Source organism: Fopius arisanus, unplaced genomic scaffold (genome assembly GCF_000806365.1).
Source record: "Fopius arisanus strain USDA-PBARC FA_bdor unplaced genomic scaffold, ASM80636v1 scaffold00031, whole genome shotgun sequence".
Lineage (NCBI taxonomy): Eukaryota > Metazoa > Arthropoda > Insecta > Hymenoptera > Braconidae > Fopius > Fopius arisanus.
Window position 1 is genome coordinate 69,013 of NW_011887770.1, and position 14,702 is coordinate 83,714.

Consider the following 14,702-nt stretch of genomic DNA (forward strand, 5'->3'; position numbering starts at 1 on the left):
GAAAGGTCAGTTACTCGATTGTTTATCCGCCATTTTGTTTCACTACTCCACACGCAATTTTCAGTGTACGGTGATCCAATTCATCATGATCCTGTGATATCCCTCTAAAAAATATATCCAAAAAAGCCCCCAGTGTGTCCTAAACTCTGATCCACGAGGCTAAGTGACAAACAGCCTGAACCCATCTCAATCCAAAGAATTATAAAATAATTCACATCTCCAGTGCGTGATGACAAGCCCTGACGAATATTCCCGAGTTTCTACCCAACTTTACTGACTTTTTGGGACGAATGACAATTTCCAAAGTGTGATAAATCTGTCGTAGGAACTCGTGAAAGACTATTCGAGTGAGTAATCTCGATTTTTACATTTTTCTTCATGGTTTTTCTTGTTGATGAATGTTTTTATGTCCTGCACAAAGTTCGGCGTCGGTGCAAGGATGAGCCCAGTGTATGAAATTAAATTTTCTCGGTATCAATATGGCTGATTTTCCCCGATATTTTTCATGCATGATTTTTTATCGGAGAAATGGAGAATGAGAAAGGTTGAGAGAGTTATTTAGAATATTTGGAGGGATTTCCTTTGGTTGTGAGAATCGATATGGGGGTGGGAAGGTGTTTGGGGGTTATAAAATGCGTTTGAGGTAAAATTTAAGGTTAATACTGGAGTTTATAAATTTTTGGACTGATGGATTGTTTTTTTTTTGCAGAATGTCTGGACAGAGTGGAGGGAGACTGAAACTGGCCAAGCTCAATGAGCAGCTCACTTGCAAATTGTGTCACGGATATTTTATCGATGCTACGACAATTATTGAGTGTCTACATTCGTGTAAGTTGAATAATTAATTTGATCAGTGCTTGGTTTTGTTTTTCACGAGCTTATTGCATTGAAAAATAAAACCAAAACGGAATGTAAAGAATCCGAGTTTGACGATAAAGTATGATACATCATTTTTGTTTGATTCAGTCTGCAGGAGTTGCATCGTCAAGTATTTAGAGACAAACAAGTACTGCCCGATATGTGAAGTGCAAGTTCACAAGAGTAAACCTTTATTGAATATTCGTCCTGATCACACACTCCAGGATATTGTCTACAAGTTGGTACCTGGATGCTACCAAAGTGAGTACTAGACAATCCTTCAACCTCCATTTTTATTAATTAGGTTTTTTAGAAGACATTTAAAATTATCTTTATTATTATTGTCTTTCCAGATGAGATGCGTTGTCGTCGTGAATTTTACGAGAAGCACCCGGAGGCCCCACTATCCTCAATGTCCCCAGAGGCTCGGGGGGAGCCTATCGAGTCCCATATATACTCACCAGACGAATCCCTCTCCCTCTCTCTGGAGTACTACAATCCAACGTTAAACGACAGCCCAATCTGCTCAGAGACTGACGAGGAGAAATCCTCCTCCTCCTCGAAATCCTTACCCCGTCGGTATCTCCGGTGTCCAGCAGCAGTCACTGTATTTCATCTGCAAAAACTCATTCGAGCTAAATACGGTCTGAGTGACGCCCACCGAGTGGACATAATGTACAAGGAGGAACCTCTCTACGGTAACTATACATTAATGGATGTCATGTACATTTACCACTGGCGTCGAAAGGTGCCTCTTCACCTCAGCTACAGGATCTTCGAATCATCACCGAAGAGGCTGAAGCTCTCAGAGGACAACGAGAACTTCAAGGCCTCACTATCCACAGCTGGAATCACTCCATCTACACCGGAGGACACAACAGTAAAGCGAGAATGGAAAGAGGTACAGCTCAAGATATCCGAGACTGGAGTGATGTCTGTCACAGGGATAACATCACCAGACTCCAAGAAATTGAAGAAAGAGACTATCGAGGAGGACCAGAGGAAATTAGACGAGTCAGTGGCGAGTGTAATGAAGCCCAAGAGAAAAACAGAGGACCAAAAAGACCTGGAGAACAAAAAATCAGCTTCAAAGTCTCCAGAGGTCAGCTCAGAGGACAACAACAACAAGGAAAAAACCCTGAGCACCACGATAACCGCTATCACCACCACCAGCATCATCACTGCTGCACCCACAACTACAACCACCACAACATCACAATTCTCATCCTCGACGTCGACATCAGCAACGCCATTACAATCGAAATCCCCAGAAGCATCAAAATCCAAATCCTCTGATCAAAAATCCACAAGTGGAGGATCAAATTCTCAGAGTGGATCAAAAATTGAATCATTAAGTGCAAAATTGCAATTCCAACCAAAAGTTGGACCCATTAATCACACGTACTCGAAGAAATCTCAAAAGGAGAAGAAGTCGTTCCTGGAGAAGATGTTGAAAAAGGCAGATGTCAAGCCTGAGAAGGAGAAGAAATTAATTCCACCACCACCACCAGCACCATCACCCACGAAATCACCGTCGAAAACATCGACAACAACTCACGTGAATATTAACACCTTCGGTGGTTGCACGTACTCTACAGCCCCATCACTCTCGATCTCCCTGCAACCTCGAAGGAACTCCTCACCAGATCGAGGTAAACAGGAGGAGAATCAGAAGACTAACAACCAGAACTCCGAGCCCCTTAATGTCCCTGTGATTCCACAATCGACATTTCCCTTCTACATGCAGAACTTGATGGATGGAAACGTGAAGAGCCCCTCGAAGTCGTCCTCAGTGGCCTCGTCGTCGCCCTCCTCATCATCGTCGTCACTCTCCCCTAAGTGTCAAGTGACCCAGTCGTTCAGCCTGCAAACCCCCTCCATTAGCATGTACTCAATCCCTACCTCATCAGCAAAGCACCAAAACACGTCATCCACTCCAATCACCTCGTCTTCAACAAGAACAAATTCAAAAGGTCTTGAGATAACGTCTGTCTATTCGGTGCCACCGTGTCCTGACGCTATACCCATATCCCTGATGCACTCATCAAAGCCCACAATCAGAAAAACTGAGATTCTAGCTAAGGGAACAAATGTGAACGAGATATGCGCTAAAATTAGTGAGAACTCTAGGGAAAAAGACAAGATCAAAACTGAAACAAGAACGAGATCTGAAATTCCAGATCTTCTCAAGATACCTCTCAAGTCATCGTCGTCATTATCATCATTATCGTCATTATCGTCACCATCCGAGTCATCTAAACATGGAACAATTCCCAATGTACCAAGCTACACCCCCAGCAATTCTCTGACAATATCTCCATCCGACTCCAAAGGAGCGTCCAAGAATATTCCAAATCTATCGACAGCATCACCTCAGCTACTCCTTCATTCATCACCAAAGCTCTCCAATCCATCGAAAAAGCAGGGAACGGGTTTCAAAACCCTACGCGATCCTCCAAGACCCTGGAATCCATCTCTCAGTCGGAATAACTACGTGGCAGCAAAAAATCAGGCGAAAGAATTAGCATCCGAGGGCTCATCAAATCCATCGAGTAGTCTATCAGGGAGTAAAACAATAACGTCGAAACCTAAAATATTTAAAAACAGAAATAACATCCCCAGGTATCTTGGGAATCCAGCGTCTGGTGTGAAACCCCTCTATGGGAACAATGAATCCAAGGACTCGAAGGAGTCTAGTACATCCAAGTCTCCAAGTATCATCACTAAAATAGAGCCCAAGACTCTCTCTCCCATATCCACAACAAATTCTCCGATTGTTTCACCACCTCCTTATTCCCCAAATGCCAGGAACTATAATGCTCCGTTTACGAGGGACATTGGCAGAACATCTGGCTCATCGCTGTCTCCAAGAAATTCACCTGTCAATATGTTCACTAATCCATTTATTCCCAACTCGACACCGAACACTAATCCCAGAATTTTCCCCCAAGGATTCATGTCTCCTTTTAATGACGCCGGTAGATTCGGTGGACCCTTGATGCGATCCCCCATGGGCATCAGCTCAGCTTATCACACTCTGCCACCTTCAATTAACAGGTGTATCCCCAGGAGTTATTCAGGCTTGACTTATCAGGGTTTGCAGGCACCAGCAGTCCAGAGGATTCCCCCGAGTTCCCACTCGAGTCCCAAGAGTCCCAAAATCAGTGGTAGTGCGGGGAAGGAGGAGGAGGGAAAGGGCGAGGGAAATGCTTTTAATTTGAGTAAATCAGGTACGAGTAGTGGAGGTGCCTCTGGTGCATCAAGCACATCGGGTGCCTCAGACCTGTCGAAACCTCATGAGGACAAGTCGGAGCCTCTTGGTAAGGCAGTGGGGAAAGAGAGGGAGAGGAGAAAGAGTCAGGAGGGAAAGGAGAAGGAGAAGGGAAAGGTCGATGAGGAGAAGGTTGAGAAGGACCTGAAGGACCTCCGGGAGGATCAGTCGACCTCCAAATCTAGGCAGAAGGATGAGCCGAAGGTGGAAGAGGAGGAGAAGAAGGAGAAGAAGGAATTAGGTTCGACGAATTCTTCCAATTTATCCAGTGGACCTGAAAATAAACTCAATGGTGTGAGCAATCCTGAGGCTTCAGGCTCTTCAACGTCGCGCGATAAGGCGACCGATAAGACCAGTGATAAGGAGGAGAATGTCAAGGATAATAAAGTGAGTCAGATCAAGGAGAAGGAGGAGGTCATTGTCAAGGAGAACAAGTGCGAGGAGTTGAGTAAAGAGATTAAGGCACAGGAGCAGAGGAGTAAACCTGAGTCTTAAGGGGTGTATTATAGTGTAAATAGTGATACCAAAATTCAGTTTTTTGTTGGGTTTTCGAAAGTTTTCTTTTTTATTTCATTTTTGGGAGGGACGACAGGATTATTCCCTTGGGGATAATCAATATGTTTTGGAATGGAGATGTTTTTAGATTTTATGCAGGTTTTACAGAGGTTCAGGGGGCCTGAGGGAGATCTTGTGATTGGAGGAATTGATTGAGAGGGATTCGTTGAAAAGACCTGTTTGGAATTGGTTTTACCTGAATTGGAGTGTCTTAGATTAATTTTGAGGCGTGAATTCGGCTTCAATTTTACTAAAAATTTCATCCCCTTTCTCGTGTCACACCTTCGGGGAAAATTCCCCTGATGAAATAATTGATCCTCCAATCATTGAATTCAACTCATCCCATCTCAGTGTAAATTATTCCTCAGTAATGAAGAAGGGAAATAAATGGACATGTATTTGCTAGTTCGGGTGTACTATTACGGATAAACCCGAGTCTAATTACGAGGGGACGATGATAAAAAGTAATATTTTAATGAGGTAAATCATAGCATAGATGGCTCAATGATGAATCATTGATGGAGAGTTATCGAGGACAAAAACCGACATTGTTCCCAATAATCAATCAGCAATTAATGAGAATTAGTGTTTTAGACTGTAAGTCTTAAAGAGGGATTAAAACACAAGATACAAAAATTATTAATATAATGTTATTTAAATAACGCATTTTTTATATCATAGATTGATGATAAATTTGTATAGTTTGCAATGAATAAATACCACTTGTCTTATTACGAAAAGTACATACTGTAATACGTATGTATCACTCAATGAAGATAATTTTCAACTGATTAATTGATGAGGTGTGCATGATTGGTGAAATGATCTGGGGTTATTTATCAAATAAACTCAGATTGTTTCAGTTTTACAACTGCAATATCTGGAGGGTCTAGGTAATTGGTAATGAGGAAAAAGCAAATTATTTCACGGTTAAATTGAACTAAAGGGGCTAAAACATAATCAAGATTTGTCGGGAGCTGTTGGGAACATTTATTCGGCTTTTTTTTTAGTGATTAAGATTTTATTGATTTAGTGTATGTACTAATGTATCATAATTCAAGAGAGTGAGTGTTGGGGGGACTATTTGAAGAATATATACACAATTATGGACTGAATGAGGGAGATGTTTTCCTGTCGAGTTTAATTGGTAATCTTTTACTGATTTCTTTTGAGCACTGCGTTATCCTGTATATAGTTGTATCATCACAACAAGTATAATAATTAGTGATGGATCAAATAAATGTCTGAAAAAAAAAACCTGTTATTATCTTTATTCAATTAATTTGAGTATGCCCATCTGTTGGGTCATGTAGTGGAAAGTTTCTCCATGTGTCTTGCAGCATCTTTCAATTTATAAACTAATTCCTGAAGTTGATGGAGTGAACACGTAAAATTGAGATAATCAATTTTATTTAGCTTCTTTGTACTCAGTCGAATGTGGTAAATGCACTCACCCACGTCATTATCAGTGTTCGACTGTAAATATAATGTGCATTAATCAAGTGAAATTTTTGAATAGATATGGATTTATTTACCTTGATGCAGTAGTCAAGCCTCCAGTCTAAATCTATTACGCAAGGGAGTGAATTTCCGATGGTACTCAACTGCAATATCAGAGAGTCTTTGCAATTTTTATATGCGTCACACAATTTTTCCATTCGACTGCCAAATAATTTCTGCGAGTGCAGGTAAGTAGATAAATTTTCGGTGTCATATTTGTGTCTTGCTGACTCCACGAAGAGACTTGTTATGTCAGTGTAGGCGGATTTTATGACATGGGGTTTTGCAGATTCATAAAATCTCGAGAGATCTAGAATAACATATCAAATTTCTTCATTATCGAGTTCATTATCGAGTTGATATCCAGTGAAATTTGATTATTACCTGTGGAGTCGATTTTTTTTGTCAAACTCAGAGAAACAAAATCGATTAATTTTTCTAATGTGTTGTCATCGATGGTTGTTGAATCCTGGAGGGATTCTAGGCCTTTCAGGGTAGGTTTTGACAGCTCCATGACAAGTGGGCTCCTCAGCACTGGAGGTTATGTCAACATTGTCACATGGTTCGGAAACACCTTGAGACAGCCTTCGATTTTATTCCATCGATTGTACCTGATACTATAGTTCGAGGAAGGAAATTGAATAATTTCAGTGGGAATTAATGACCTTTGGATCGTAGAGCATTTAGTTAATTGACACTATTTTTAGATTTTATTTTTTACTATTTTCAGATTTCCTCTGGTGATCGATTGGTTGAGCATTTTGGAGTCAATTTCACCGGCATCCGATCATCAATGGAGAAAATGTAAAGAACTATCAGCTCAGCTGATTAGTGAATAGATATTTGAGATAACGGATTAAATTTCTAATGAAAAATTATTTTTCATATTTATGAGATCATTCTTTATTACGAATAAAATTGAATAATAATTTTTTTTTGTACGTACATTTCAGTGGCTGATTGACACTGAGGAGAAATATTCTCGATCAATCGACGATTGCCTTGAACCATTGACTTGGTCGATCGTTTAATAGTCGTGCACCAAAAGTCGAGGGTAATTGTGGACAATGACTCAGTCGAATTGTTGTGGAGACAGCGAAGATGACGGAAGACTCGAAGCTAGGTGAATAAACCATTTAATAATCAATTATTCAATAAAAATTTTCATATTTTCTAGAATTAAAAATATCTATAAAAAATTGCACTTTCTGATTACATGATTTTATTAAAGATCAAAGAAGATCGGTCTATGTATTCTGTTATCAACTAAAAAATGCTAGGATTTTCGATTTGATTGCTAGGATTTTCGATTTAATTGCTAGGATTTTTAATTTAATTCACTTAATCACTTTAATCAGTGATTAAGTAAATCAAATTAAATTAGCAAAAGAATCAAAATGAAAGAATTAAAATAGATCGCAACTTCGAGTAGCTGTCGATTCGCAATGAATCTATGAAGGAACGAACAGATTTCTCCCATCGCTTATAAATCTCAATCAGTTCCCACACTTAGAGTCGCTTGACATTTCATTAGTTGTATGAATGTAGATTGTCATTGGCTGATTGATGAAAGAAACGCGATTGCCCTTGAGCTATGAATGTTAAGGATAAGCTCCAAGAGCATAGACCACACGCAAACGATGTGGTGTCGTATCAGTTCATCGTGGTAAATTAAAAAAATAAACCAGTGACCGCGTAGCTTCCATCACAGAGTTATCCTCACTGTATTTCCACCAGTAACTAAAATAAATCATTAATAAATCCATTAAACGCGATATTTTGTTGCTCAAAATGCCTTAAAATTACTTAATTAACTCTAGCCATTTCGATGAAGATCATTGATCATTTTGAAAGAATCAACGACTAAAAAATGAAAAATAAAAATAATCTTTTAGTTTAAAAAAACACAAATTATCACAATGCTTTCACCAATTCGCAAACTCTTCTTCAGGAATTTCCTCCCGAAGAACTTAAAGAGGGGGAAATCGTTCTCTGATTTAACATGGAAAGATGCAGTGCCTCAGGTAATTAGTCACAATAATTAATGACACTTCGATTCTGAAAACAAAGAGATTCTTTTTCTGTTATTTTTAGAATAGAAAAGAATAAACAACTTATACCTAGAGTCAATGTAGAAATTATATTCTGCAATTTACAATGTAATTTCATTTCGCTCCACTCTCTCCTGTTCAAGTAATAATTTTTCCCAATATGTTAATTAAAGATAATTGCGAGTTGTATGGCGTACTGTGTGGTAATTCAGGCAGGAGTGAATATGGCTTACAGTACAGTATTAAATGGTGGTCTAGAGTCAGAAAATGCTGAGATCAAGATCACAAAAGCAGATGCTTCATGGATAGGTAAAAAAAGGAATTGAATTAATGGATTCTGATAATTAATGACCTTGATTTTATTCCAGCGAGTCTTGTAACGATATCCCTCCCCCTGGGATCTCTGATGTCAGGTCCCCTGATGGATCGTTTTGGTCGAAAAATTGCCTGCATCCTGACCTGCGTCCCAGCCATCATCTCCTGGTTGCTCCTGATATTCTCCCACTCCCTCACCCTCATCTACACAGCAAGGATAATCGCAGGTATCTCAGCAGGAATGTCAACAGTCGCATTTGTCTACGTAATCGAGATAACTCATCCAAAAATCCGGGCAATGATGCTGTGCCTCAACTCGGTATTCGTGTCCCTGGGAATTCTCATCACGTGTGTCCTCGCTCTCTTCCTGGATTGGCGAAAAATTGCAATGGTCTTCATAGCACTCAACACATCCTTTCTATTTTTACTATTCATAATTCCAGAGAGCCCCTATTGGCTCATCTGCTTCGACAATCAGAGCAATCACTCGTCTATTGATCGAAATAAAGACCTGGACAAAGGAGATAATCAGGTCGACGAGGAGTTACAACCGCAGGATACAAAATCTCCAGTCAGATCTCCACATCAAGGACCAAATCCGTCCTCCAAGCAGTACCCCAACCCTCTGGACTGCAGCGCACGACACCGACGTGCCCAGAAATACCTCCGGTGGTTGAATCCAAATAATGAAATCTACCACCAGGAACTCCAGCGAATAGAAGAGTCTAATCGCTCCAAATGCAGCACAAGTGGCGCCTCGAGGGAGGGGATACTCCGAAATTACCTCGAAGCAGTTAAATCACCAGGTGTTTATAAACCCATATGTCTTCTCTTCGTTATTCTCTTGGCTCAGCAACTCTCTGGAACATACGTCGTCATCTTCTACGCGATATCTGTCTTTCGGGAGATCGGCGGAACATTTGGGGATGGATTGAATGAATATGGGGCATTAGTTCTCCTGGGATTTATTCGGTTCATCATGAGCATCATCACGTCACTCCTGTCCAGGAAAATCGGGAGGAGAGTTCTCTGTGTGGCTTCTGGTCTTGGAATGGCCTTCTCCATGTTCTTCTCGGGGATGATAATTTTTCTCACGTCCTTTTGCACGGGGGAGTCCGAAGGGGCCCAGCAGAAGTGGATGCTTCTCGTTATCGTACTCTTTTACGTCTGCATGAGTTCTCTGGGTTTTGTCGTCATACCCTGGTCACTTGTCGGGGAATTACTTCCCATCAGTTTCAGGGGTGTTGGGGGAGGTATCATGGTATCAGTGGCGTATTTAATAATGTTCGTCGTTATCAAGAGCTATCCTTCTGCTCTGGATGCCATGGGGGCGCAGAATGTCTTCTTTGGGTTCAGTGTTGTATCGCTTATTGGAACTGCTGTCGTATATTTGTTTCTACCAGAAACTCTGGGAAAAAGTCTTCAGGAGATTGAAGAGTATTTTACCGGGAAGGGAGAAAGGGCTTAGGAGGGGGGAATTTGTTATTGTGATTATAGTTGAAAGTATTTGGAACGTACGGTGATATCTACGTTTGTAATTTTTGATGAATTCATTTTGAAATAAAGTTTTATATCTACGATTTTATAAATGTCAGCTTTTTCGTATATTTACCATCGATTTTGGATTATATATTCACCAATGTCGAGATCAATAATTTAATACTGGAAAAACAATTTTATCTCTCCAGTCTAGGGGTTGATCTATGAATTTTAGGGAATAGAAGTCACTTTTTTGTAAAATCAAAATTTTTCCTTAACTAGCGGATAATTTCGCATCGTTCAATCAAAATAAACAGAACTGATTGTTCCCACAGCACTGATAAATAATAATAATTAAAATTTTCATATTCAGCCACAAGACGGCGCCTCCAAAATCAAACAGGTGTGCAACCAGGTGAACCAACAAAGTGTCTATCGAAGCAAATATTTAACTTAACCTATTTTTTATAGCAAGGTAACACAACAATGTGTTACTTACTTTCGAAAGAACCGAAACAACAAGTTAAATTTTAAATGACCCTCAAAACTGCTCTCATTTTTAGTCCAACACCTGCAAGCGATGCCCCATAAATAACAAAGTAACGTTAATAAAGATGATAATTGGTCGCCGAAAATTCATTGTTAAAGCAACAATATGTGGAATTTACGTGATTGCTCTTTTGTTGATTGCCAAACGGGTGATGAGGATATCCGATAATTTTTCCTGGAATAATCAGTCGTTGCCTTCCCAATACTCCAAAACGAATACATTGAGATACACAAATTTGGAAAGGTGACTAGACACATTGTTTTTCTTTTTAAAATTTAAAAAACAAATTGTGAGGTTCTATCTGATCCATGATAGATGTAACATTCATTTAAATCCATTAGAAAGACTTTAACTTTATCAATATTCTTGAATTTTATGGGAAATGTTGTCATAGAAAATTCTTCAACAGGAATTTTCAACTCTTCGAGTAAAATAATCAATTTATTTCGCTTCGATGGGAATCCAACGATTTATTTATATATTAACGTACGGGGAGTACGAGGTTCGAGGCCTAAATAATATCTCAATAATCCTGTGAAAGATTTATTCCATGAATCGAATTGAGAGCAATTGGAACTCAAAGAACTGTTGATTTCAGGTACTCCTCGTGGCTCGAGGAATATGAGGCCCAAATAATTCCGGGCCTGGGAGAAAATGGACGTCCAGCGAATCTCTATGGAAAGGAGAAATTGGAGGCCCAGAAGGTCCTCGAGGAGAAGGCACTGAATATCTTGTTGTCAGACAGAATCTCCCTGTCACGATCTCTCCCAGACGTAAGGGATCCCCTCTGCAGGAACATCACCGTTGGCGTAACGAGTCTCCCCACAGCCTCAGTGATTATTATTTTCTACAACGAGCCACTGAGTGTCGTGCTGAGAACAATAACGAGTGTCTTGAATAATTCCCCGAAGGAGATTCTTCAGGAAGTCATTCTTGTCGATGACGCGTCAGACGAGGATGATCTCCAGGGAAAATTGGAGTTCTACTTGATGAAGAGATTCGACACAGAGAGGGTGAAGCTGATTAGATTACCTGAGAGACGGGGCCTCATCAGGGCGAGACTGAAAGGTGCAAAGGCAGCCTCTGGTGAGGTTCTCGTCTTCCTTGATGCTCACTGCGAGGTCATTGTCCAGTGGCTGGAGCCACTACTCATGCGAATCCAGAAGAAGACTGATGCTGTCGTTATGCCTATTATTGATAACATCTCGGAGGAGACACTCGAATATTATCACGATAATCGGCCTGAGTTCTTCCAGGTCGGGGGCTTCACCTGGTCTGGCGACTTCACCTGGATCGACATCCAGGAGAAGGAGATAGTGGGGAGAAAATCAAAAATTGCACCTGTTCGGTAAGATTATTTAGTAATTCTGGAATTACGGCTTTAATTATGAAAATGCGCATTGTTTTCTGTTTAAATAAATTAATAGAAAGTGTTTATCAGGTCTCCAACGATGGCGGGTGGTCTCTTCGCCATAAATCGCTCTTACTTTTGGAAAATAGGAAGTTACGATGAAAAAATGGACGGATGGGGTGGTGAAAACTTGGAGATGTCCTTCAGGATATGGCAGTGTGGTGGATCTCTGGAGGTAACTCCCTGCTCGAGGGTGGGGCATATCTTCAGGAACTTTCATCCTTACAAATTTCCCAATGATAAAGACACCCATGGCATCAACACGGCCAGACTGGTTTACGTGTGGATGGATGAATATAAAAGACTCTTCCTTCTGCACAGAGACGAATTTAAGGACGACATTGAGGAAAAAATCGGGGACATCACCGACAGAGTCGAGCTGAGAAAAAAACTGGGATGCAAGGGCTTTCGCTGGTACCTGGAGAATATTTATCCAGAAAAATTTGTGCCTGATGAGAATGTCATTGCTTATGGCAAAGTCAAGATGAAGGAGAGAAATATTTGTTTGGATAATCTCCAGAGAGACGAGGACAAGCCGTACGATCTGGGGGTTTATGGCTGTCACTCCAGGTTATATCCCAGTCAGGTACATTTATTTGGTTTATTAATGATTTATTACTCATTTAGTATTTGTTTCTAATTAGTTTGGACTATTTTTTTAGTTATTTTCACTCAGTAATGCTGGAGAACTCCGTCGAGACGAAATCTGCGCCGTGGTGAATCTCGAAGACGTCATGTCTCGACGAGCGAAAGTTAAAATGATTGATTGTCGCGAGCGGGGTGACGAGAAAGAGTGGATTCTGACGGACAGTGGGAATTTAGTTCACGCATCCACTGGCCTCTGTCTCGATGGAACTGGACTTACCCCTAAAACCGATGTTTACGTCGCCCCCTGCTCCAATGTTCTCGGACAATTCTGGCAGTTTGAATTTTACAGTGATTCTGTCACCCCCAGGTGATGAATCTCACTGAATTCTCATTTTATATTCATTTTTATTTGTTAAAAATCAAATGATTTCCTTTTTATACGATTTTTAAAGCAATTTTCGAATATTTACTATTAACTAATAATCATTAATACCGGTAAAATCATTTTGTATGATTTTACAAGTGAAAAATAATAATGTTTGTTTGAAAAATCATTGAAGAAATTCCAGAGGCAATTTAAAATCGAATGTTAACTATATTGTCAATAATTACGTAAGACTGATGATTGCTCAAATGGTTTGAATAAAAAAAACAATTAAAAGTGAATAATTCCTCGTAGGCCAATAAATTAATCGATCAATTGTATTCGCTAGGTTTAATTCATACATAGAAAGATTTTGATTATTAATTTATAATAAAGTGTCCTCTGATCTGATGTATTCACCGATATCCGCCTGGTGAAAGCAGACGATTGCCATTGGATCTGCAAATTTGCAATCAGCTGTACTTTTCGCTGCCACACCGAATCCCAGGGGAAGATCATTCATAGAAAGTACTATAACTCCTTGATACTTTGGTGTATTCTCTGTTATCCTTCCTAATCCTGATTTTGTTATGTTGTGTCCATAAACAAATTGCTGCTCTGCCGAGGGTTTCAGCCAGATTTTGTGCTGAAGTTTAATATTTTAATTAATTTTTTAGCTGAATTTGACTGAAATAATTTTTTCTGTGAAAATTAGAAATTTATCGAGAGAGTTCATTGATAAATTGTGTTAATTACCTGTGCGTAGGGTGCTAGGTAATGGAGTGCTGTGATATGGAGTCTGAATTTTCCTGATTTCGTAAATTTCCCGAAACAAGTGCCAAAACTCATCAGACTATCGGGTGCTATTGTCGCTGCTAAATTGAGAATCTTCTCCGAGACGTAATAAACTCTGTCCTTTTTCTCCCGGAAACAATAAATACCATCTGGACGATCCACTAGCAATTTCACATTGTTACCAATGCTGCAAACATAATTAAACAACTCTAGAAATATTTCGCTAATTAAACGCTGCGATTAACTGCTAAAAACAGAGGAGTTGAATTTCTCGGTGAGTTTTCGGGCATCATTTCCGAAAATAATGGAATTACCAAAATTTCTGTAAAAATCTTATTTGTAGAGCTAATTGAGAACAATGAAATTGTTATCAACAAAAATCTCGGTAAGTCCCTTAGATTCGAAGATATCAACGAAAAACTAATTGAATAGTTAATTGCGTTCATACATCATACTTAATATTTAATAATAATTTTAATAATAATAATTAACAACTGCATTGACAAATATTCGAAAATTTATTTTGAGAGACTAACATTTTCTATCAAAATCGTCGATGTAAACACTAAAATAACCTAAAAATAATTAATTCACTCACTATTTCGTCAGTTTTTCGAATACCAACTTCGTCCTTTCCTCTGATAATCTTCTCATGATGTTCAATTGATTTTCTAGAACACTGTTCACTATTTCTAAAGGTATAAAAAATTTATAAATATAAATTGACAAAAAATATACGAGTACGTAAACACGTGTTACGCTAATTGGATTCGATTTATTGTTTCCAATAGTTCGAGTTTTTTCCACTTGGAACGAGAGCATAATGACTCCCGCTCAAAAATCGATTTGAAGAAAGTCGACTAATTAAAATCGACTCATGATCGACAATCGATTCATATCGACTTATATCGAGTCAAATGGATTGACATTGTCATAAAACATTCGCAAAAGCATTTGAAAACGTG

The 14,702-nt window shown here is 39.4% G+C and overlaps 5 protein-coding genes across 6 annotated transcripts; 3 read left to right on the top strand and 2 right to left on the bottom strand.

The window, feature by feature from the left end:
• The first annotated feature begins 47 nt into the window (after positions 1–47).
• Positions 48–5,565, top strand: LOC105265576 (polycomb group protein Psc). Its single transcript, XM_011303129.1, has 4 exons — positions 48–347; positions 710–828; positions 967–1,119; positions 1,212–5,565. Exons 2-4 carry the CDS (start codon positions 711–713, stop codon positions 4,622–4,624), a joined length of 3,684 nt encoding a protein of 1,227 aa, XP_011301431.1. The 5' UTR covers positions 48–347; position 710; the 3' UTR covers positions 4,625–5,565.
• A 118-nt stretch (positions 5,566–5,683) lies between these two features.
• LOC105265578 (COMM domain-containing protein 3) lies at positions 5,684–6,713 on the bottom strand. The gene is made up of 3 exons (XM_011303131.1): positions 6,569–6,713; positions 6,220–6,494; positions 5,684–6,160 (listed from the first exon to the last, which is right to left on the bottom strand). The coding sequence occupies exons 1-3, from the start codon at positions 6,696–6,698 to the stop codon at positions 5,990–5,992; spliced, it is 576 nt and encodes a 191-aa protein (XP_011301433.1). The 5' UTR covers positions 6,699–6,713; the 3' UTR covers positions 5,684–5,989.
• Positions 6,714–7,219: 506 nt separating this feature from the next.
• LOC105265577 (facilitated trehalose transporter Tret1-like) lies at positions 7,220–10,130 on the top strand. Its single transcript, XM_011303130.1, has 4 exons — positions 7,220–7,307; positions 8,136–8,208; positions 8,409–8,544; positions 8,604–10,130. The coding sequence occupies exons 1-4, from the start codon at positions 7,252–7,254 to the stop codon at positions 10,016–10,018; spliced, it is 1,680 nt and encodes a 559-aa protein (XP_011301432.1). The 5' UTR covers positions 7,220–7,251; the 3' UTR covers positions 10,019–10,130.
• Positions 10,131–10,412: 282 nt separating this feature from the next.
• LOC105265579 (Polypeptide N-Acetylgalactosaminyltransferase 1) lies at positions 10,413–13,192 on the top strand. 2 transcript variants are annotated; one of them, XM_011303133.1, is made up of 5 exons: positions 10,413–10,504; positions 10,593–10,822; positions 11,178–11,927; positions 12,021–12,576; positions 12,653–13,192. In XM_011303133.1, exons 2-5 carry the CDS (start codon positions 10,644–10,646, stop codon positions 12,947–12,949), a joined length of 1,782 nt encoding a protein of 593 aa, XP_011301435.1. In that variant the 5' UTR covers positions 10,413–10,504; positions 10,593–10,643; the 3' UTR covers positions 12,950–13,192. The 2 variants fall into 2 exon arrangements, with proteins under 2 accessions (XP_011301435.1, XP_011301434.1); XM_011303132.1 differs by having other exon boundaries at positions 10,434–10,822; positions 12,653–13,191.
• Positions 13,193–13,262: 70 nt separating this feature from the next.
• LOC105265580 (60S ribosome subunit biogenesis protein NIP7 homolog) lies at positions 13,263–14,643 on the bottom strand. The gene is made up of 3 exons (XM_011303135.1): positions 14,336–14,643; positions 13,699–13,924; positions 13,263–13,588 (listed from the first exon to the last, which is right to left on the bottom strand). The coding sequence occupies exons 1-3, from the start codon at positions 14,557–14,559 to the stop codon at positions 13,328–13,330; spliced, it is 711 nt and encodes a 236-aa protein (XP_011301437.1). The 5' UTR covers positions 14,560–14,643; the 3' UTR covers positions 13,263–13,327.
• Positions 14,644–14,702: the final 59 nt, after the last annotated feature.